Source organism: Podarcis liolepis, assembly GCF_965112155.1.
Source record: "Podarcis liolepis genome assembly, chromosome: 2".
Classification (NCBI taxonomy): domain Eukaryota; kingdom Metazoa; phylum Chordata; class Lepidosauria; order Squamata; family Lacertidae; genus Podarcis; species Podarcis liolepis.
The window spans coordinates 785426-808741 of record NC_139555.1 but is presented as its reverse complement, the minus strand read 5'-3'; the positions used below and the strand labels follow the sequence as shown (position 1 = coordinate 808741).

Genomic DNA, 23316 nt, shown 5'->3' with positions numbered 1-23316 from the left:
GATGGGGAGCTTGCCCCACCCCAGCCATTGCTGAACTACGACTCCCATCACCCTAATACTGATCATGCAGATGGGGGCTGATGGGGGCTGCAGTTTAGCAACACTTGTAGGGCCACAGGCTCCCCATCCCTGACTGAAAAATAATTTGCACATTTAAAATGTTGCTTTCCACACTGTGAAAGTACAAAATACTCAAGGAGTTCCTCTCACTGTTTCAAAGTGAGATCTTAGTGAGATGCTGCACCTAGCTGGAAGGTTAGAAAAAGGCTTCTGACTCTTGGGAGGGGAAATCTGAGCTCTGGTACTTTTCCATTTCTAACCTGTTCCATCAGAATTGGTGTGCCAGCTAGAGAGATCCATTCCTTGCCTTTTGTCCTCCCCACCACCGCCTGATGATGCAAGTGATACCTAGGTTTGCCAGCTTTTTCTAAAGGCTCTGCTCCTGTGCCTGTAACAGCAGCCCAACCTCCAGAAATCCAAGAGGCAAACTGTTCCCATCCCTCTATTTGTTTCTCATCCCCTGCTGTTTGGGGTAATCTGCTGTGCCCCATTGCTGCCCTGAGTTTGCTTAGAATTCCTCAACATTCCTCCTTCTCTGCCCAGGGCTTGCCCTCCTGTTGGTCAGGGTGAAATGCCATAATGCCACCATCATTTTATGGAGGGCATTACACTGGTCAACACAAATTTGTTGTCTGTGTTTTTTCAGTTGATTTAGGATGAATCTGATGCGCTGAATCAAAAAATCACATTGGTATTGCTCAATCAGGTCAAGTTTTTGAGCTATGGCCACATGTCGTTTTTAAACGTTTTTGTTCACATGTACGCTTGTGTGGAGCATTTTAGAAGAAGTTTGTGGGGGTAAAATGCCATGTTGAATAATTGTTTTGATTGGAAATGATCATTTTAATGACAAGAAGTATTCAGGTCCGATAGTTCTGGGTGATTATGTCGAAAAGGGATCAGTTTGAAGTCATAAAACCTCGAAATCTTCCATAAATTGGTGCGGCTGGGATCAACAGAAAGAACCGGAGCAGCCTCAAATATCCTGATCTTCAATCAGCACGTCGTCCTGTAGCTCATTGTGATGAAATTCCAGTGCCTATCTTCGGAGAACTTCCTGACATTAGTGACGAAGATGCCTCCAGTGTTGAAGGACATGAAGAAGAAGTGGTTCTTGAAGATGATGCTCCACATCCATTTTCCCAATAGGAGTTGAATGATCTAGTTCATGACCTCAGCTTGTTAAAGGACTCTGCCAAACTGTTGGCATCCAGATTGAAGGAAAAAACCTGCTCTCTGACAGTGCTCGCATCAGCTTCTTCAACAGGCATCAAGAGTACCTCCGTTTTTTCTCGGAAGAGAAGGACTTGGTGTACTGTGCAGATATTGCACAGCTTCTGCTCAAGCTTGGAGTGCCACAGTATGAACCCAAAGATTGGAGACTGTTCATTGACAGCAGCAAGCGATCACTGAAATGTGTTCTGCTACACAACGGCAACCAGTTTGCCTCTAAACCCCTGGCTCACTCGAGTACACTGAAGGAGAACTATGAAGCGGTGAAGTATGTGCTGGAGAAAATTGGTTATGATCAGCATAAGTGGTTATTTGTGTTGACCTGAAGATGGTGAACTTTTTGTTGGGACAACAGTCTGGCTTCACCAAGTACCCATGTTTTCTGTGCATGTGGGATAGTAGGGACCGTGCTCAGCCTTACACGAAGAAGGACTGGCCTGTGCAGGAGGAATTGGTGCCTTTCAAAAAAAGGAACGTCATCAACGACCCTCTGGTGGACAGAGACAGAATACTCTTCCCACCGCTGCACATCAAGCTCGGCTTAATCAAGCAGTTCACCAAGGCTCTGGACAAGGATGGTGACTGCTTCACTTACTTGTGCCAGGCTTTTCCAGGATTGACCATGGAGAAGTTGAAAGCTGGCATCTTTGACGGTCCTCAGATCTGTCAGCTCATCAGAGATCTAGAGTTCAGATAGTCAATGAACGAAGTGAAACTGGAAGCGTGGAAGGCATTTGTTCTGGTAGTGAAGAACTTTCTTGGCAACAATAAGGCCAGAAACTACGCAGAACTTGTCAACAACATGCTGACTGCTTTCAGAAACCTGGGCTGCAACATGAGCGTCAAGATGCACTACCTATTTTCACATATGGACCGGTTTCCTGAGAACCTGGGTTCAATGAGTGACGAGCAGGGGGAGAGATTCCATCAGGACATGAAAGAGATGGAGACCAGGTATCAGGGTCGCTGGGATGCAGTCATGATGGCTGACTACTGTTGGACTCTGAAGAGAGACCTCCCTGCTGCTGAGCATTCCAGGAGTTCCAAGAAACGGAAGTTCATAGAATCATAGAATAGAATCATAGAATCATAGAGTTGGAAGAGACCACAAGGGCCATCGAGTCCAACCCCCTGCCAAGCAGGAAACACCATCAGAGCACTCCTGACATATGGTTGTCAAGCCTCTGCTTAAAGACCTCCAAAGAAGGAGACTCCACCACACTCCTTGGCAGCAAATTCCACTGTCGAACAGCTCTAACTGTCAGGAAGTTCTTCCTGATGTTAAGGTGGAATCTTCTTTCTTGTAGTTTGGCTCCATTGCTCCGTGTCCGCTTCTCTGGAGCAGCAGAAAACAACCTTTCTCCCTCCTCTATGTGACATCCTTTTATATATTTGAACATGGCTATCATATCACCCCTTAACCTCCTCTTCTCCAGGCTAAACATGCCCAGCTCCCTTAACCATTCCTCATAAGGCATCGTTTCCAGGCCTTTGACCATTTTGGTTGCCCTCCTCTGGACACGTTCCAGTTTGTCAGTGTCCTTCTTGAATTGTGGTGCCCAGAACTGGACACAGTACTCCAGGTGAGGTCTGACCAGAGCAGAATACAGTGGCACTATTACTTCCCTTGATCTAGATGCTATACTCCTATTGATGCAGCCCAGAATTGCATTCGCTTTTTTAGCTGCCGCATCACACTGTTGGCTCATGTCAAGTTTGTGGTCAACCAAGACTCCTAGATCCTTTTCACATGTACTGCTCTCAAGCCAGGTGTCACCCATCTTGTATTTGTGCCTCTCATTTTTTTTGCCCAAGTGCAATACTTTACATTTCTCCCTGTTAAAATTCATCTTGTTTGTTTTGGCCCAGTTCTCTAATCTGTCAAGGTCGTTTTGAAGTGTGATCCTGTCCTCTGGGGTGTTAGCCACCCCTCCCAGTTTGGTGTCATCTGCAAATTTGATCAGGATGCCCTTGAGTCCATCATCCAAGTCGTTGATAAAGATGTTGAATAAGACCGGGCCCAAGACAGAACCCTGTGGCACCCCACTAGTCACTCTTCTCCAGGATGAAGAGGAACCATTGATGAGCACCCTTTGGGTTCGGTCAGTCAGCCAGTTACAAATCCACTGAGTGGTAGCATAGTCAAGACCACATTTTACCAGTTTCTTTACAAGAATATCATGGGGCACCTTGTCAAATGCCTTGCTGAAATCAAGGTAGGCTACATCCACTGCGTTCCCTTCATCTACCAGGCTTGTAATTCTGTCAAAAAACGAGATCAGGTTAGTCTGACATGACTTATTTTTCAGAAATCCATGCTGACTATTGGTGATCACAGCATTCCTTTCTAGGTGCGCACAGACTGTTTGCTTAATGATCTGCTCCAGAATCTTCCCTGGTATTGATGTCAGACTGACTGGGCGGTAATTATTTGGGTCCTCTCTTTTCCCCTTTTTGAAAATAGGGACAACATTTGCCCTCCTCCAGTCTGCCGGGACTTCGCCTGTTCTCCAGGAATTCTCAAAGATGACTGCCAGTAGTTCTGAGATCACATCTGCCAGTTGTTTTAATACTCTTGGATGCAGTTCATCTGGCCCTGGAGACTTGAATACATCTAAACTGGCCAAGTATTCTTGTACTATCTCCTTACTTATTCTGGGCTGTGTTTCCTTTGCGGAATCATTTGCTCCAAATTCTTCAGGTCGGGCATTGTTTTCCTTATCGGAGAAGACTGAGGCAAAGAAGGCATTGAGGAGTTCAGCCCTTTCTGTGTCCCCTGTTTGCATTTCACCATCTTCTCCTCTGAGTGACCCCACTGTTTCTTTGTTCTTCCTTTTGCTACGAACATACCCATAAAAGCCTTTTTTGTTGCTTTTAACCTCTCTAGCAAGCCTGAGTTCATTCTGTGCTTTAGCTTTTCTGACTTTGTGTCTACACGTGCTGGCTATTTGTTTGAATTCCTCTTTGGTGGTTTCCCCCCCTTTTCCATTTTTTGTACACATCCTTTTTTAATCTTAACTCAGTTAAAAGTTCTTTACATAGCCACCCTGGCTTCTTTAGCCACCTTCCATGTTTCCGTCTCATTGGTATTGCCTGACGTTGTGCTTTTACTATCTCCCTCTTAACAAACTCCCAGCCATCATGAACTCCCTTTCCTTTTAGTATTACTGTCCATGGGATCTCACCCAGCACTTCCCTAAGTTTTATGAAGTCGGCTTTCTTAAAGTCAAGAAATTGAGTCCTAGTATGCTTGGCTGCTCCTTTCCGCTGTATAGTAAACTTCAGAAGAGCATGATCACTCGCGCCTAATGATCCTTCCACTTCTACCCCACTAACCAGATCATCAACATTGGTTAGGACCAGATCTAAAATGGCTGTTCCTCTTGTTGCTTCTCCCACTTTCTGGACAATGAAGTTGTCTGCAAGGCCAGTAAGGAATCTGTTTGACCTTATGCTCTTGGCTGAGTTTGACATCCAACAAATATCCGGGTAATTGAAGTCCCCCATTACTACTATCACCCTTCCTTTTGCATGCTTGGCCATCTGTTCCAGGAAGGCATCATCTATGTCCTCCGTTTGGCTTGGGGATCTATAGTAAACTCCCACAATGAGATCTCTGTTATTCTTCTCTCCCTTAATTTTGACCCAAATGCTCTCACTTTGGCTTTGAGGTTCTAAATCTTGGATCTCTTCACAGGTATACACATCCTTGACATATAACGCCACTCCTCCTCCTTTCTTGTCTGGTCTGTTTCTCTGAAATAGATTGTATCCCCCCATTATTACATTCTGTCAGGGAACTGCCATCGGAGCATCAGGTGGTGGAGGGGCTCAGGGAGGAAGAAAGAGACTCAACAGCTGAAGCAGGGACCAGCAGGGGGAGGAGTGGATCTCTGAGGGAATGCGAGCAGGAGGGAGGGCTCAGGGACGCTTCCAGCGAGAACAGTGGGGAGGTATCTGAGTCTCCCATAGGGAGACCCACACCTCGCCGGAAACTGTCACGCCGTGAGTCCAGGAGACGCGTTTCCGTTAAGGAGCTCCTTTGCTGGAAACGCTTCCGCAGACAGCCACTGTCGGACTCTACTAGTGACTAGAGCAGACATGTCTGAGGAGCTCCGTCACACACGGAGGTTTGTGGGGTCGCACAAACTCTGAGGGAGCACGTTTTACGCACAAGCAGCTAATCAATCCCTAACAGCAGTCCGACAGTCTCTGTACGCTGCCTGTGCAAGAGAAAGCATCATGAGCGAACCAACCGGAACCGGAGGAGCGGGGGCTGGAGCTGGTCCAAGCTTGGAATATAGATACCGAGCGTTGGAGGTCCAACTGGCGCTGCAGACGGCGAGGCTGGAGGAGAGAAGGGCTCAGGATGCAGACAAGAAGGGGAGAGCCACTCAGTTCCCCAGAAAGGTACCAGGATTGGTGCAGAAATTTGGGGGGGACCCCAAGGATTACCATGCCTTTAGGACAGAGATGCAATATGCCATTAATGTGCAGTTCGATGAGTTCCCTGATGAGGAATCGCGAGTTGCTTTCGTAATTGGGCATCTTGAGAAAGGGGCGAGAGACTGGGTTCGACCCCTAATGGCAACGCACAATGACGTACTAAAGGACACGATGAAGTTCTTTCGGGCAATGGATATCATGTTTTCCAGCGATATTGAGGAAGGGGTGGTGCGCAGACAGCTAATGGCTTGCAAGCAGGGAAGTCGATCTGTCCGTGAGTACTGGACTGAGTTTACCATGCTGATTCACAGACTGGGTTGGGATTTATCGGCGCCACCCATTCAGATGCTATTTGAGGAAGGTCTTTCTTCGGCGGTGAAAGACGAGCTGTCACGGAGCCCCAGGGCGGGGTCTATGGATCAGCTGACCAAATCTGCGCTGACCATAGGAGCGCGGCAGGAGGCAAGAGCCTTGGAGAGGCGGGAAGGGAGAGGGGAACGTTGGAAGGAGTTCCGCATTCCAGACATTCCTGAGCCAGCTTTCCCGCCGGCAGAGCCGATGGAAATCGGAACAGCGCGCGCGCGCGCATTTTCAAAAACCAGCGAGGGGGCTAAGAAGGAGGGAAAGGGCGCCCGGAAATGCTATCTCTGCCAACAGCCAGGCCACTTTGCCAGAGTCTGCCCCCAGAGGAAGGAATGGCAAGGGATGGTGGGAGCTGTTGAGGGGGGAGAACAGGGGGGAACGGAGCAGGTAAAAGCCAACGCCTGGTTGCCACAATCGGGGCACTGCAGCCAGGCCAAAGAGCAGTGAAAGTGCCCGTACCAGAAGCTCCTCGACCTGCTCTAGTGATTGAAGTGTCGCTAGAGCTGCAAAATGGGCACCCCCTAAAAATAAAGGCGCTATTGGACTCAGGCAGCTCCTGCAATTTTATGAGCAAGGAGTTTGCTGCTGAACACCAGATACAGACTATCCCTTTAAGCAACCCCCTGCAGGTGACCACGATCGATGGCAGGGAGTTGTTGGGAGGAGGAGTCAGCTTGCAGACTGTCCCAATGATAATGAGGGTGGCAAGGCACACAGAACTGATAGCGTTTAATGTGGCCACCCTGGGAGGCGCTCCCATTATTTTGGGAATGAGCTGGCTAGCTCTACATGATCCGCTGGTGGGCTGGCATCAAAGAGTGGTGTCCTTTGGTTCAGCACATTGCTTAGAACACTGCAAAGGGGAAAAGGGTTCAGCAGGGGCCCAAGCCACCCTAGCAGGGACGGAAGTAATGGAGAAGGTGAAGGTACCACCACAGTATGCAGATCTCAGCGACGTGTTCAGCGAGAAGGAAGCTGACCAACTACCACCTCATAGGCCCTTTGATTGCCAGATCAATTTACTCCCTGGAGCACAGCTTCCCGTGGGCAAGTTGTATGCCATGTCAGACAGAGAAATGCAGGAGTTGCGAGGGTTTATTGACAAGAACCTGAAGAGAGGCTTCATCAGAGAGTCCAAAGCAGCAGGGGGTAGCCCAGTGTTTTTTGTGGACAAAAAAAACGCGGACAAGCCGAGACTTGTATGTGATTTTAGGAGGTTAAATGCAGTGACTGAACCAGTGGCTTTCCCTATGCCCAGGATTGATGATATTTTGACCAGGGTGAGGAAGGGAAAGATTTTTACAAAGCTGGATCTAAGGGGGGCGTACAACCTGATACGCATAAGGAAAGGGGATGAATGGAAAACCACCATGTTTACCCCTTTGGGGGCATTTGAATACCTCGTTATGCCATTTGGATTACAAGCAGGCTCAGCGTGTTTTCAATCTTTTATGAACCACGTACTGGGCCCTTTGCTCTACAAGAATTGCGTTGCTTTCCTAGATGATGTGTTGGTGTATTCGGAGAATGAGGAGCAACATGTGAGAGACGTCAGAGAAGTGTTGAGCAGACTGCAAGCCAACAGGCTGTGGGTGAAACTGGAGAAGTGTCGGTTCCATACCAAGGAGGTGGAATTCCTGGGGTACCGCCTGTCAGACAAGGGATTGGCCATGGATCCCGGCAAGGTACAGGCAGTGCTGGAATGGAAAACACCCAAAACCAAGAAGGATGTGCAGAGGTTCCTAGGGTTTGGAAACTTTTATCGTAAGTTCATCCGCAACTTCGCCCATCTGACGGCGCCCATCACTGACTGTCTCAGCAGTAAAAAGAAGTTTGTATGGACGGCGGAGGCGGAGCGAGCGTTTGAGGAGCTGAAAAGGGCCTTCGCCTCTGAAGAACAACTTCTGCATGTGGATTTACGAAAGAAGCTAAGGGTTGAAACAGACGCATCTGACAGAGCCATAGGGGCGGTGCTTCTTCTGCAGCCGGGGAAGGAGGAGTCAGAGTGGCGACCGTGTGCCTTCTTTTCGCGAAAGCTGAACAAATCCGAGAGGAACTACACGGTGTACGACCGAGAACTTCTTGCTATTCATGAGGCGTTCCGGAGATGGAGGCATCTGCTAGTTGGTGCACAACATAAGGTGCAAGTGTGCACGGACCATAAAAATCTAGAGTACTGGAGAACTGCGCGAGTGCTCAACCAAAGGCAGTTGAGATGGGCCCAGGAGTTCTCCAAATTTAACTTTGAGATTTGTTACGTGCCAGGCCCAGAGAATGTTAGGGCGGACGCTCTCTCACGCAAACCTGAATATTTGGAGGGGGAGGGAGCACCCGAAGAAACCCATATCATTCCAGAGGACCGCTGGGTGTGTGGGGCGACTTTGGTGGGGCAAAGGGAATTGGTAGAGGGTACGGTGCATGATGCATACGCCCAGGACAAACTCAGGGTTCTCAGGAGGGAGGAAGACAAATCCGGTGGTTTTGAGGAGAGAAACGGGACATTGTATTATAAGGGAGCGTTATATATACCTGAAGGGGAATTGAGGGAGAAGGTACTCAAGCAGCTGCACGATAGCCCCACAGCAGGGCATTTTGGGCAACACAAGACCATGTGGCTGGTTACCAGGGAATTTTGGTGGCCCAAGGTCAGGGAAGATGTGCGGGAGTATGTGAGAGGGTGTGAACAATGCCAAAGAGCCAAGGGGGAGAGGCGGGCGCCGGCTGGTTTATTAGAACCACTGCCCACACCTGAAAGACCGTGGGAAGCAGTGGCAATAGATTTCATGACTGATCTGCCAAGGTCTAGAGGGAAAACAGCCATCATGGTTGTAGTAGACCTGTTAACTAAAATGGCCCACTTTATAGCCTGCTCACATGCGGTCACAGCAGAAGAAACAGCCAAATTGTTTGTAGAGAATGTGTTTCGGTTGCATGGCGCCCCCTTGAGGGTGGTTTCAGACCGAGGGAAACAATTTACTTCCAGGTTCTGGAGGAAGCTCATGAGCTTACTGCATGTAGAGGTTAATTTTTCAACGGCCCGTCATCCAGAAACCAACGGGCAGGCGGAAAGAGCAAATGGGGTTCTCCAACAATATTTGCGGTGTTATGTTAATGACAGAGAGAATGATTGGGTGGAGAAGCTGGCGTTGGCAGAATTTGCCTACAACAATGCAGAGAACGTGTCCACGGGGATGAGCCCCTTTTTGGCTAATCACGGGTGCCATCCCAGAGCCTTCCCAGGGGGGGAGGGGGAGAACTGGAGCGTTCCAGCTGCTGAACAGTTCGTTGAAGAAATGGAAGCGATCCATCGCCAGCTCCAACTCAACTTAAACAGGGCTAAGGAGGAATATAAGAGGCAGGCAGACAAAAACAGAAGGGAAGGTGAAAGCATCAGGGTGGGGGACCAGGTGTGGCTGTCAACCCAAGGGTTGCCGTTCAAAGGAGGTTGTAAGAAATTAAGACCCAAAAGGCTGGGTCCGTTTGAAGTCATGCAGCAGGTCAATCCAGTGGCTTTCAGGCTCCGGTTACCGAACCACATGAAGCTGCACCCAGTTTTTCACAGGTCGTTGCTGTCACCGTATAGAGGAGACAGTGAAGGGAGGGTCACTAGGGGACCAGCAATGGAGGAGAAGGAACACAGCTACTATGTAGCGGAGATCCTCGATTCCAGGTGGAAGGGAGATCAAGTAGAGTATTTGGTAATGTGGGAAGGGGAACCGGAGTCGGAAAACACCTGGGTTAGGGCAGAGGATGTCAATGACGAAGTTTTAATAGAGACTTTTCATCAGAGGTTCCCACGTAAACCTCAGCCTGTAGCGAGGTTCCGAAGGGAATACTTTGCCACCACCGACGAGGAAGAGGAGTTGGAGGGGTTCCCAGATTCTGAAGAGGAAGAGGATTCAGCGAGCCAGGACGACGATCGATGGAGGGAATTGTTCGAGACGTCGGAAGAGGAGGAAGATTCTTTTCGGGGTTTTAGCCCTTCACCTCCCAGGGGAGAGGAAATGGGAGGGGGTGAGGGGGGCCCTGGAGGGGAGGTGGATGTCAGGGAACTGCCATCGGAGCATCAGGTGGTGGAGGGGCTCAGGGAGGAAGAAAGAGACTCAACAGCTGAAGCAGGGACCAGCAGGGGGAGGAGTGGATCTCTGAGGGAATGCGAGCAGGAGGGAGGGCTCAGGGACGCTTCCAGCGAGAACAGTGGGGAGGTATCTGAGTCTCCCATAGGGAGACCCACACCTCGCCGGAAACTGTCACGCCGTGAGTCCAGGAGACGCGTTTCCGTTAAGGAGCTCCTTTGCTGGAAACGCTTCCGCAGACAGCCACTGTCGGACTCTACTAGTGACTAGAGCAGACATGTCTGAGGAGCTCCGTCACACACGGAGGTTTGTGGGGTCGCACAAACTCTGAGGGAGCACGTTTTACGCACAAGCAGCTAATCAATCCCTAACACATTCCAATCGTGGGACTTATCCCACCAGGTTTCAGTGATGCCTATTATGTCATATTTAGTTTGCTGTACCAAGAGCTCAAGCTCATCTTGTTTATTTCCCATGCTTTGTGTATTAGTGTACAGACATTGAAGTCCATTAATCATTCCCCCGTGTCTCTTATTTAAGGATTTTTTCCTCCCACCACTAGGTCTGCGTGCTGTTTGCTCCATTTGGTCTATGACATTTGGATGATCATCTTCATCAGTTGATAGGCTCCTACCTTCAGGAGCACTGTCTCCCTCCCCCACATTAGTCAGTTTAAAGCCCTCCTGATGAGGTTTCTGAGATTTTTGGCAAAAACATTTCTCCCAACCGTTGTGAGGTGCAGCCCATCGCTTGCCAGAAGTCCATCTTCAAGAAACTGCAGTCCGTGATCTAAGAATCCAAACCGTTCCTGTTTACACCATCTGCGAAGCCAGCTGTTCACTTCCACTATTTTTCCCTCTCTCCCTGGGCCACGTCGTTCAACTGGGAGGACAGATGAGATGACAATTTGTGCATTTAGTTGCTTCAATTTTCTGCCGAGAGCCTCGTAGTCTCTTTTGATCTTCTGGAGGCTATTGCTTGCAGTGTCATTGGTTCCCACATGAACCAAGAGGAAGGGGTATTTGTCAGTGGGTTTTATGATTCCTTGCAGTCGTTCAGTTACATCTTGGATCTTAACCCCGGGGAGACAGCACACTTCCCGAGACATCTTGTCAGGCCCACAAATCACTGCTTCTGTTCCCCTCAGTAGGGAATCCCCTATCACCACTACACGCCTCCTCTTAGGTTTGGTCGGGGTTCTTCCGTGAGCTGTCCGTTCCAAGGTCGCCTGCACATTCCCTGAGGACTGACTTTGCTGCTCGTCTTCATTTACCTGATCGAATGAAATGAGGGAGAGATCCTCAAATGGAGTCTGCTCTTCGTCTTCCATGCTAGGGGAGAGGACCTCAAAGCGATTGTGTAATTCTAAACAATCAGAACGAACCCTGGGCCTCCTACTTCTTTGAGTCACGTTTCTCCATATATCTGGCTCCTGTGTTGGTGAACTAGCCTCCTTCTCAGGGGACTCCCCTGTCTCCTCCTTGATGGAGACGGTGTGGTCTGTTGCTTCCAAGAAGAGCTCCAGCTCTCTAATTCTTTGGAGCGTAGCTACACGTTCCTCCAGTTGCTGGACTTTGTCTTTTAAAAGGGCAATCAACATGCAATTGCTGCAGGTAAAGCTGCCTGCAACCTTTGGCAAGATGGCAAACATTGCGCAGGAACCGCAGGCGACAGCAGCTGTTCCCTCCCCCTCCATCTTGAGAATGTGTCATTGGGGGTGGCTACAGCGGTCCTCCATCATAAAAAGCGTGAAGACAGGACAAATAACTCCCCGCACAAAAAACCTAGGTCTCCCCCAACAAACGTTTGAGACTTGCTCCCCTAAATCTAAAAGTTGGATCAAACTGTGCCCCGCTGCCCTGCTAGCTCTGATAAGCTCCTCCCACAGCTAATCCCCTGCCTCAACAGAAACCTTGCCCCCTCTGACCTTTGCACCGGGAGAACAGCTAATCAGCCACAAAGAAACACAAACACACAAGAGAAAACCCTTTTTGCTCCTTCTTCAACTGCTGCCCTGCTAGCTCAAGTTCAAGCCCTGAAGTTTGAAAAATGGTGAAGCAACATGCAATTTACGTGTACTTATCTTTATCAATGCCCACCATTCAGTTTACAGTAAACCTGACCTGATGGCGAGAAACGGATGCCATTTCCTGATTCAGCAGTGCAAAAATACCCTAAATCAGTTGTAGAAATCTAGACAACATTCAAAAAGTAAAAAATTGTTGCCCAGTGTTACACTTCCCTTAAATTGGAGGAGCTAAACCCTTGCAAGGAGTTCCAAGCAGAGAACTTGCCCCATCATTTCTCTCATAATCGTCAATCAGGATTTGTTTTTGTTTATGTTTAGGAACCTCAGTAAGAAAATTATTATGTGTCCAGCAATCTGGATTTGCCTAAATCAAAGCAAAAGCCAACAATAAACAGTTAACTATTTATTATTTCTAAAACATACAGATAAATCAAAGTAAAATAAAGGGAAAGCCATAGGCCTTGCCACCTTACAGTGAAGTAAAGATGGAACAAGAAGTTGCCTTGGCAAATGTATTTCCCCACACCTGTGTTTGCTGAGATAACAGGTGTGAGTATGGATGAAGCATCTGCTCAAGAGAATCAGCTGGCAGGGAAGATGGTCAGCCCATTGCTTTCTTGCTGATTCTCCCCTACAAACCCATGGAAGTGGTACAAAGAGCCCTACGGGATCTAATCCAGCATCTTGTGGTCACAATGGATGAGAGACGCTCTGGGGGGAAATATATATAAGCAGCTCTGAGCTTCTTAGACGAAGAGCAGGGCAGGTAAATCCTAGCTTGGGATTTGGATTTCTTTTTCTTTTTGGCTGAGGGCTTGCATAGCCTTGTTGTCCACCTGGGAGAACAGACCTGGCACATCTGAATGAACCATGAAAACAAAATGGTTGGTATGTTTGCAGGCTCTGGGGGCAAAGCCACCCCAGCAGAGAGTGGTGGGGAAGCAGGAACTAGCTTTGCCTCTTGCCTTCCTGGTAGTTGGCCAGGCTGAGTTGACATCTATCACCCGAGATCCTTCCTTAACAAATGGCCAAGTCTGTCCGTCTGGCTTGAGGTAAGTCAGACTCACTCATGGCTGATCAGATAGGAAAATCTTCATAAATTGGAAAAGAGTTCCAGATTCCAGGCTGCTGACGTGCCACACCTTATTAACACACCCAGGAATGTATGTAGGTTCACCAAGCAAATGTAGCTGCACACAGGTAGGTACACCAAGCCTAGCAAAAATGGACTAGTGACTTAGGTGGACTTCCTTGCAAGGGTGGTCTCTTTCCACCATATTTGCTTTGCCTCAATGTCTGGCTCCCCTTTTTTCTCAGGCTCTTCCAGACTAAATGCAGTGGTTGCCTCAAAGCAGTGGCTCCCTCAGAGTTCATCATGCGGGTGCTGGAAAACGTCTATCACGTCCACTGTTTCTCCTGCTGTGAGTGCGAGAGGCGGCTGCAGCGTGGTGATGAGTTTGTACTCAAAGAAGGGCAGCTGCTTTGCCGCAGTGACTATGAGAAGGAGAGAGACATGCTGAGTGCCATCAGCCCCGCTCCCACCGAGTCAGGTGAGAGACAAGAGCAGTGAGACCTTCTTTGTAGGGATGGAGGCAAATGTCTCTGAGCATGGGCAGAGTCACCACTCCAGAGTCCTATCACCAGCTCTCGGGCATCTGAGGCCACATAAGCACAGTCCTATGTAGGAAAATGGATACCATGCCCTCCCACTCTAGTTCCAAATCTGCCATCCACAGAGCCCCCATCTGCAATCCAAATCACACTTCTGTGGGGCAGGGCAGGGGAAACCCAACAAATTCAGGATGATTTACTTCTGAATAGCCATGCTTAAGAATGCAATGCACAAGTTCCTGTTTCAACCAGGAACAACAAGGCTTTGTGGCATCCTCCTGTGAAGCTGCTGACCTTAGATAAGGGGCTAGAATGAACAGGTGCAACCTTAAAAGACAGAGGGTTGTACCCAGAGCTAGTCCTACTTAGAGTAGACCCACTGAAATGAATGAACCTATGTTCTAACATATTCCTATCCATGCAGCAGGAGCCTGAGGGGCATGCCGTGTCTCCACTCGCACTCGGTCCAGGCCTCCTCCGCTGCACCATCTCTGCACCCATCTCACTGCTTGCATGCAGCACTGGCTCACAGGAGAGGCAGGGGCCGTGGCATCCTCCCAGTGGAGGCAGTGCTCAGCTCCTCAGAATGGGGCAAGGGGGCTGTCGCAGCCGACCCTCCAATGAGCCAAGGTGAACCGACTGCCTCAGGCAGCAGAAGCCCACCAGGCAGTGTCCCCCGGCACAAACACACCCGCCAGGGAAGCAGAACCAACAGTGGCAGCAGAGTTTGGTGAGATCTCAAAAGAGTGCTCTGAAATCTCATGAGATCTTGTGCAGAGCATGGGATGTCGTGAGATTTTTGTGAGCTCTCACTAGAAGCAGGCACGGCTGTTTTGCAGTTGCTGCCATGCAACCCAGGCAAGGCAGGCTTCGGCGGGGGGGGGGCAGTTGCAGAGCTGCAGTGGGGCAGCATGTTCCCCTTTGGCCACAAGTAGCAAAATGCAACATTGAGCCTCTGGTGGCAGCAGCTGGCTCAAGGCTGCCAACCCAGCGCTTCTGTGAGCTCAATGCCACCTCAGCCTGACATCTTCAGGAGAAGGCTCAGGAGTAAACCTGACACCAATCTGGAGTGGAGTCCCTTCCGGCAACTCCTGCCACCAAGCTGGTGCCAAATGTGTTGCCCTGCTTTCCTTTGGACCACCTCAGCAAGGCCAAGAGGGGGTCTTGTCATCTGGACAGTCCAAGACCTCCATCCACACTGCCCAGGTTTGTGCCCCAAAGAGGCCATGCTTGTTCGTTGCAGCAAAAGCAACAAAAAGGCTTGCGGCCCCTTAAAGATGAATCAGTTTTTTAATGCCATAAGCTTTTGCAGCATCTGATGGAATAGACTCTGGTCCACAAAGGCTGGTGGCATTTAAGGTGCCGTCTTAATTCTCATTTGTAAGGCTTCTCATTAAGATGAAAGAAACAGGAGACCTAGCCAGTATACGTGCTAGCAATGCTAATTTACCGGTATATTTTCCCTGGGGGGCTTCCAGATGTTGTTGGACTCCAACTCCCTTCAGTCCCACCCAGCTTGGCCAACCGAAGGATAAGGGGAGACATATTTTGGCAACAACTGGGGAGATGCAGGTTCCGCGTCCACAGCACAGATCCCTGTGGCAGGGGCTCCCATGAGAGAAGTGACCATGAGGAGCGCCTGCAGGACAGAGAAGCTGTCTCCCACTGGGCACCCAATGTGGGGGGATCCTGAGTCCGGTGTTTTCCATTTCCCTTCATAGTGAAGAGTGAGGATGAGGATGGGAGCCACCCGCAGGGCAAAGGCAGCGAGGAAGCCAAGGACCACAAGCGCTCCAAGCGGCCACGGACCATCCTCACCACACAGCAGCGCCGGGCCTTCAAGGCCTCCTTCGAAGTCTCCTCCAAGCCCTGCCGGAAGGTCCAGTATCACAGAAGACCCCTTTGTGGGGGGGGGATAAGAGAGTTTCCCCACCCTCTCCTCCTGTCCCTCCTCCCCATTGGCTGTTGGGGGTGGGAGAACCCCCAGAAAATCCGGGGCGGGGGGGGGGTCAGGGGAGAAGACGGCAGATTGTTGCCTTAGGCAAGCAGTGATGTTTGCACTGATGGAAAAAGTGGCTTAGCAATATCCTGAATTCTTCCCATAGGCTTGGGGAGAGATTAATTTTAGTTCACATTTTGTTTTTGTTTTTTTGTTTTTTAATAAAATATTTATTGAGATTTTCAAAAAATTACAAAAGAAAAAGAAAAATACAAAATAAAAATACAAAATAAAAATAGTTAAAAACAATTCAGTCTTTCCGTCACATATTTTTCATTTGCTTATTTCCCGGACCTCCTCACGCCTCCCTTTTCTGTGTTCCAATTCAAATTGTTAATTCAGCAAATCCCTCCCCTCTTCAATCATCTTAATCTTCAATTTTAAAATATTATAACATTAAGTTTTTACCTATTAATAACCATTTTCTCATATTCTCTTATAGCATTACAGCTAAAGACCACTTAGTTTCTATCCAACATCATTCTAACATTCATTAATTTTACAATATTTCTGTAGATAGTCTTTAAATTTCTTCCAATCTTCTTCCACCGACTCTTCTCCCTGGTCTCGGATTCTGCCAGTCATTTCCGCCAGTTCCATATAGTCCATCACCTTCATCTGCCATTCTTCCAGGGTGGGTAGATCTTGTGTCTTCCAATACTTTGCAATGAGTATTCTTGCTGCTGTTGTGGCATACATAAAAAAGTTCTATCTTTCTTTGGCACCAATTGGCCGACTATGCCCAGGAGAAAGGCCTCTGGTTTCTTCAAGAAGGTATATTTAAATACCTTTTTCAATTCATTATATATCATCTCCCAGAAAGCCTTAATCCTTGGGCACGTCCACCAAAGGTGAAAGAATGTACCTTCAGTTTCTTTACATTTCCAACATTTATTATCGGGCAAATGATAGATTTTTGCAAGCTTGACTGGTGTCATGTACCACCTGTATATCATTTTCATAATATTCTCTCTTAGGGCATTACATGCCGTAAATTTCATACCTGTGGTCCACAACTGTTCCCAGTCATCAAACATAATGTTATGTCCAACATCTTGTGCCCATTTAATCATAGCAGATTTCACCGTTTCATCCTGAGTATTCCATTTCAACAGCAAGTTACACATCTTTGACAAAATCTTAGTTTTGGGTTCTAACAGTTCTGTTTCTAATTTTGATTTTTCCACCTGGAAGCCAATTTTCTTATCCAAGTTATATGCCTCCATTATCTGATAGTAATGTAGCCAGTCTCGCACTTTATCTTTTAATTTCTCAAAACTCTGCAATTTCAATTTATCTCCTTCTTGTTCCAAAATTTCCCAATATTTTGGCCATTTAGCCTCCATGTTAAGTTTTTTCTGAGCCTTCGCCTCCATCGGTGATAGCCACCTTGGGGTTTTGTTTTCAAGTAAGTCTTTATATCTTGTCCAAACATTAAACAATGCTCTTCTGACAATATGGTTTTTGAATGCTTTATGTGCTTTAACCTTGTCATACAACAAATATGCATGCCAACCAAAAACATTATTAAAACCTTCTAAATCCAAAATGTCTGTGTTCTCAAGAAGCAGCCATTCTTTCAGCCAGCAAAATGCTGCTGATTCATGGTAAAGTTTAAGGTCTGGCAGGGCAAATCCACCTCTGTCCTTTGCATCAGTTAATATTTTAAATTTTATTCTGGGCTTCTTGCCCTGCCAGACAAATCTAGAAATGTTTCTCTGCCACTTCTTGAAACAGTCCATTTTGTCCAAAATTTGCAATGATTGAAACAGAAATAACATTCTTGGCAATACATTCATCTTTATAACAGCAATTCGACCTAACAAGGAAAGCTTCAAATTTGACCATATCTCTAAGTCCTTTTTCACTTCTGACCAACATTTCTCATAATTGTCTTTAAATAGGTTTAAGTTCTTAGCGGTCATATTAACTCCCAGGTATTTTACTTTATTGACCAATGTTAAACCTGTCTCCTTCTGAAACCTCTCTTTCTCAATCGGTGCTAAATTTTTCTCAAGCACCTTAGTTTTTAACTTGTTCAACTTGAATCCTGCCACATGACCAAATTCCTGAATCAATTCTAATACTCTTTTAGTACTAGATTCTGGCTCCTGTAACTTCAATACTAAGTCATCTGCAAAAGCTTTCAATTTGTACTGTTTGGCTCCGACCTGTATGCCTTTGATCAAACGGTCCCTTCTGATCATGTTTAGCAGAACCTCCAGGACCGAAATAAAAAGCAATGGGGAAATTGGACAGCCTTGTCGTGTCCCTTTTTTTTTTAGTTCACATTTTGATATCAACCTATCTTTTAATGCAAACCTCATTTTAATGCAAAATATTACATGAACTGAAATGCAGCTATTCATCAAAATTTCATGGGAACTTTGTGCATTTTTAAACAAATCACAAGCTGGAAATGTGGAGAACTGAATTTAAGACTGGAAGATAAAAATAAAGGGTGAGAGATCAACATTAGTTTTGTCGATCCCTACTCACAGACAATGTTGTAGGCCATGGGTAGGCAAACTAAGGATCGGGGGCCTGATCCAGCCCAATCACCTTTTAAATCCAGCCTGTGGACGGTCCGGGAATCAGCATGTTTTTACATGAGTAGAATGTGTGCTTTTATGTATTTAAAATGCATCTCTGGGTTATTTGTGGGGCATAGGAATTCATGCATTTTTCTTCTTCAAAATATAGTCCGGCCCCCCACAAGGTCAGAGGGACAGTGGACCAGCCCCTGCTGAAAAAGTTTGCTGACCCCTGTTGTAGGCTGAACAAGCCCCACTTTCAGCCCTGAGGAGTTGGAGGCGGGTAGATTGCTTTCTTTTAGCACTCAGGTGTGGGGAGAGGAGAACCTGCAAATCCTTTGGCAGCGCATAGCGTCTCTTAGCCCCAACCTGAGAGGGATGGAACTCTTTTTAACCAGACGCTTTTCCACTCTCCACGCTGGGCAGGTGAGGGAGACGTTGGCAGCTGAAACAGGCTTGACTGTTCGGGTGGTGCAAGTTTGGTTCCAGAATCAAAGAGCCAAGGTGAGTGACGGCCTCAGAGCTTTACATTTGAGTGGCAACCTATCTCTGACTAAACAGGAGGAAGGAGAAGGGGCATCTCTCTCTGCCAGAGTCGGGCAGGGGAAGGGGGTGCAGTGGGGACGGGCCACCCCAGGTGTCACCACTGAAGGGGGTGACAAAATGTCGGGCAGCACTCACCGCGGGGCCTGCAGTGCACCCAAGCCATGCGTCTCTCCTGGGGGTGACACAGTGGCTTGGGCGCCCGCAGGCTCCATGCTACCCCAAACGGTCTGACGGCGCCTCCCCCACAGCTGTAGGGCGGCCGAGTGGGAGGAGGCAGGCAGACCCCTTGGAGCGTCCTGCCCCAGCTCGCCCTGCCCCCGTGGGCAGCTTGTCCCGCCCCTGGGCACAGGGCACGCCTCCCAGGCGCCCGATCGGCTTGCTCCGCCGCTGGCCAAAGTTATCCAGGGCTGTGAGGCTGGAACTCTCAGGCTTCTGAGCAACACACAATCCCTGACCATTATTGAGAGGAGGAACACCTTTGGCTGGCAAATTCTGGCTCTTATCCCAAATAGGCCCCTAAACGTTTAGCAAGGTGGGCTATAAATGCTGAAACAAACCAAGAGCACACACTTTTGGCAATTGCATCTGAGCTCTCTCCATTCCCAGAGCAGAACTGCCTATGCTTTTGCCTTGGCAGGGCTCCTGTGCCAGGCAGAAATTCACCAGGTCTTCCTCTCAGCATTCCTACTTATTCAAGCTGGGATTCCTGCACTTGTTGAATTTCTGCCTGTCATGAAGCTATTAAGGGCACAGGAACTGTACAAAAACCCAGCAAAAAAGAAGTGGCAACCCTTGCTGAGTCTGGTGTTTTAGAGTTGCTTTTAAATGTGGGCGCAATATGAATCAGTGCCAGTTTTATTCACTGGCCCAGCAGCAATGCCTTGAGCTGTGGTTTCTGGTCTGCAGGAAGTAGCCAGAGAACAATATTTATCTCCCTGTTGTGGAAAACCACATCTTTTGCTATTATCGAAGATAATTCATTACACTTCAGCCAAAGTTCTCTGAGCAACTTTACAGAGCAGCATCATGCCTGCTGACTTCCTCAGCTTAAACCACGGTTAAAACTTAAGTAGTCTATCTTAAGGGGCCGTCTTTCTTCCTTCCTTCCTTCCTTCCTTCCTTCCTTCCTTCCTTCCTTCCTTCCTTCCTTTTCTTCTTGTCAGCTGGCAACCTTAGTTGGTGCAGCAGTGGCAGGAGGGGAGGAGAGCACCCGATGCAAGGCAGGGGCAGGTGTGTGGCACTGGCCTCGGAAGGGGACAGACCCCCTCGCCCCAATTTAGGAGGGGGATTCTGTCCTCCCTTCCCCCTTTTGTTGCACCCCTGCCCAGGAGCATCCGTCCTCCTCCTTGCAGATGAAGAAGATCGCCCGCAGGCAACAGCAGCAGCAGCAGCAGGAGCAGGAGCAGCTGGGCAATCCACGCCTGGGCACCGGAAGGGGGACCGGAAGGAGCAGCAGGCAAAGCAATGAAGACAGCGAAGGTGAGAATCTCTGGCGGAAACTCGAGGGCACCTGAGTCCCTTGGTGTCAGGAGCTGGAGTCAGGCGGAGGTCAGCAACAAAACAATAAAGCACCGATGTCGGTGAAGTTAACTCAAAGAAACAAAACATCTCAGGGCTAGTGGTCACAGCAACGCTTCCCAGCAGGTCTTGCCCCAAAGAAGCCATTGCAAGGACTGAAGGTCCCTGCCTTCCCTCTCTGAGGCTCCTTCCCCAGCAGCCAAAGGCTCCGTTAGTAATTACTATAAACGAAAGAGAAATACAGTGCATCTCACCATGAGACCATGAACAGGTGAGTGCCTCTGTGTGCATCTGCTCAGTTACAGAACAGTAACCTTTGTTGCACATTCAGTGGGAGAGCAAACATACCATTTTTGTAACTTGCAGTCTATATTTTGGTCCTGGATTATGCCATCAAAATAGTGTATTGTAATTAAACAGCTCTGGGTCCCGTCCCGTCCGCCACCCCACCCCCACCCCAGGATTGGGTTACTGTAGAAGAGTAGGAGTCTGTGCACAAAATAGAAACGGCTTTAACTCACCAGTTTACATTTGGGATTGTGAGTGTGGCATTGTGAGGATACTGGCGCCTCAGGAGAATCTGTGGCCCTTCAGATGTTGGTGAACTGCATCCCTGACTGCATCCCATCATCTTTCTGCTGGCCCTGCTGGTGGCCGGTGCTGATGGAAGTTAGAGTCCCACAGCACCCGAGGGTCAGTGGTTCCTCCCCCACCCACCCCAGTGTTAGAGAGAGCTACAATCCCTAAGATTCCCTGGAGTGAAAGTAAAGTGTGGACAGGCACACAGAGCTCTGAAGTCCTGTCAAAAGCTTCATTTGACTTCTGAGGAATCAGCAGTCTCCACTCACACTCTGCAGCTGTGAGGAACAGAAACTTGTTTTAAAATAAATTAAAATGAAATACTGGTTATCAGGAGATGGCTATACATGGCCTTCCAAGTTGTCTATTCACAACAAAGATATGCCTGGAACAGCAATTATTGATCATAGCAGCAAACTTGCATTCCCCAATGTCTGTCTTTTCCCCAGGCTTGGCTGTTTTAAGTGCTGTTTCAGAGAGGATGTGAGAGCCAAGTATTTCAAAAATAAAACAGCTTTTGAGAGGACAGAGTAGTTTCAGTAACTTAGTTGTTACTTAAACACACAGAGAGTGTTATTACTAAATCCAAAGTGTTCGCTGATAGGCTTCCCCCTTCTTTGCTTCAACAGATGGTGCCAGTGTGCATGGAATCGAGGGTCTGATGGTGCCATACTCCAGGATTGCCCAACAGCAGCTGCTTCCCCTGGATCAGAACAGCTACAGCACAGACTTGTACCGGCAAGGACTCACCCCACCCCAGCTGCCAGGGGACCATCTCCACCCCTATGGTGAGCTTCTCCAGAGGAATCTGCTATGAGCATGTGCACCAGACCCCTCTGTCACACTTTTCCTACAGAGACATAATGCTCCTGCACAGTTTTTTCTGCCAGTGGGTGCATAGCAGAAGTAAAAATCTCCCTCCATAGATGTTGGTGGCAAGGAAAAGAATAGGCATAAAAGGAGAATTCCCTGGATGCCAAGATCCAAGTCTGGGGCAAGTACTCTTTGATGAGAGAACCTAGGCAGAAATTTAAAATCACAAAATATGCAGCAAAGCATGGGAATATAGACTGTTAGACCTTTAAAATAAGCCCTTAGAAGTTCCAAAGCTTCCTTCTTCCCCTAGCATAGATTAAAAAACACACACATTTGGTAAGTGAAAAATGGTTTACTTACAAACTCTCCAAAGGTCATATTCATGTTCTTTTCCATACAGCATTCAAAAAAAGTTGCACAGGCAGTAAAACTTAGTTTAGTTACAGTGGTGAAAGTTCCTAAATTATTGGGTATAGGAACTCAAGAGAGGCTTGTAAGAGCCATGTGGTCTGAGCTGCAACAACCAGCTCAGACCTCCTCGCACACTGAGCTTCTTAGGTAGATGGAAGGGAACAAAGGCTTGACACTTAGTTCCTCCTAAGGTGAGCTAAGCCTGTCAGGGCAGCTTACTCTATAGTCCTAGCCCTTTCTTGCATTAAACATGTTGGTTATATGAGGCTGGTTATCCCACAGGATGTTCATGACACAGGGTGTATGTGACCTGTGAAAGTTAAATAATTATTTTTACAGTGGCCCTCAAAATGAAAGACCAAAGATGGAAATGGCCCTGGCTGTGCCTGTTGCTGTTCCTCATCTTTCTTGCTTCCGAAGGCCACACCAGACATTTAAAACAGTATCATGCCACTTTAAACAGTCATGGCCTTCCCCAGAGAATTCTGGGAACTGGAGTTTGCCAAGAGTTATTAGGAGACCCCTTTTCCCCTCACAGAGCTACAATTTCCAGAGTTCCCCTGGGAAGAGAGATTGATTTTTCAACCACTCTGAGAACTGTAGCTCTGTGAGGAGAAAAGGGGTCTCCTAACAACTCTTAGCAAACTCCAGTTCCCAGAATTCTTTGGGGAAGGCCATGTCTGTTTAAAGTGGCGTGATACTGCTTTAAAGGTATATTGCAGATGTGGCCTTTGGGGAAATCCATGACGGCTTAAAGTGCCTCTTTAAAAGTGATGGGGCCAAAGTAAGATTCCCTGAGGGCCAAACTGAGTGTTGGCCTCTTGTTTCTACTTACCATTTTTGTGAGAATGTCGCCATTCACCGAATGATGTCCATGTGGCTTTCAAAATAACCAACACACATTTTGTTTCAAGTTATATCCTGGTTCATTCCAGTGGTGGCGTTAAATGGGATTGATGGTGATGGTGTAAATGCCGCTGTGCTTTGTTTGCCATTGGCGTTTGCCTGTGAAAGGGGAGCTGAGGAATAAATTAGCCAACAGGCAAAGCCATAATGGTTTTAGAGGAGCGAGAAGAGTGTACAGATAATCACAAG

At 48.0% G+C, this 23316-nt stretch overlaps 1 protein-coding gene across 2 annotated transcripts in view; it reads left to right on the top strand.

Moving 5' to 3' along the window:
• LOC310699117 (LIM homeobox transcription factor 1-alpha-like) overlaps positions 1–23316 on the top strand; it is an 87360-nt gene that overhangs the window by 59616 nt on the left and 4428 nt on the right. For both annotated transcript variants that reach the window (XM_083486729.1, XM_083486730.1), the window contains 5 exons: positions 13525–13757; positions 15540–15697; positions 18778–18855; positions 20226–20376; positions 21624–21782. In XM_083486729.1, coding sequence (XP_083342855.1) covers positions 13525–13757; positions 15540–15697; positions 18778–18855; positions 20226–20376; positions 21624–21782 — 779 coding nt within the window. The remainder of the gene's footprint in view (positions 1–13524; positions 13758–15539; positions 15698–18777; positions 18856–20225; positions 20377–21623; positions 21783–23316) is intronic.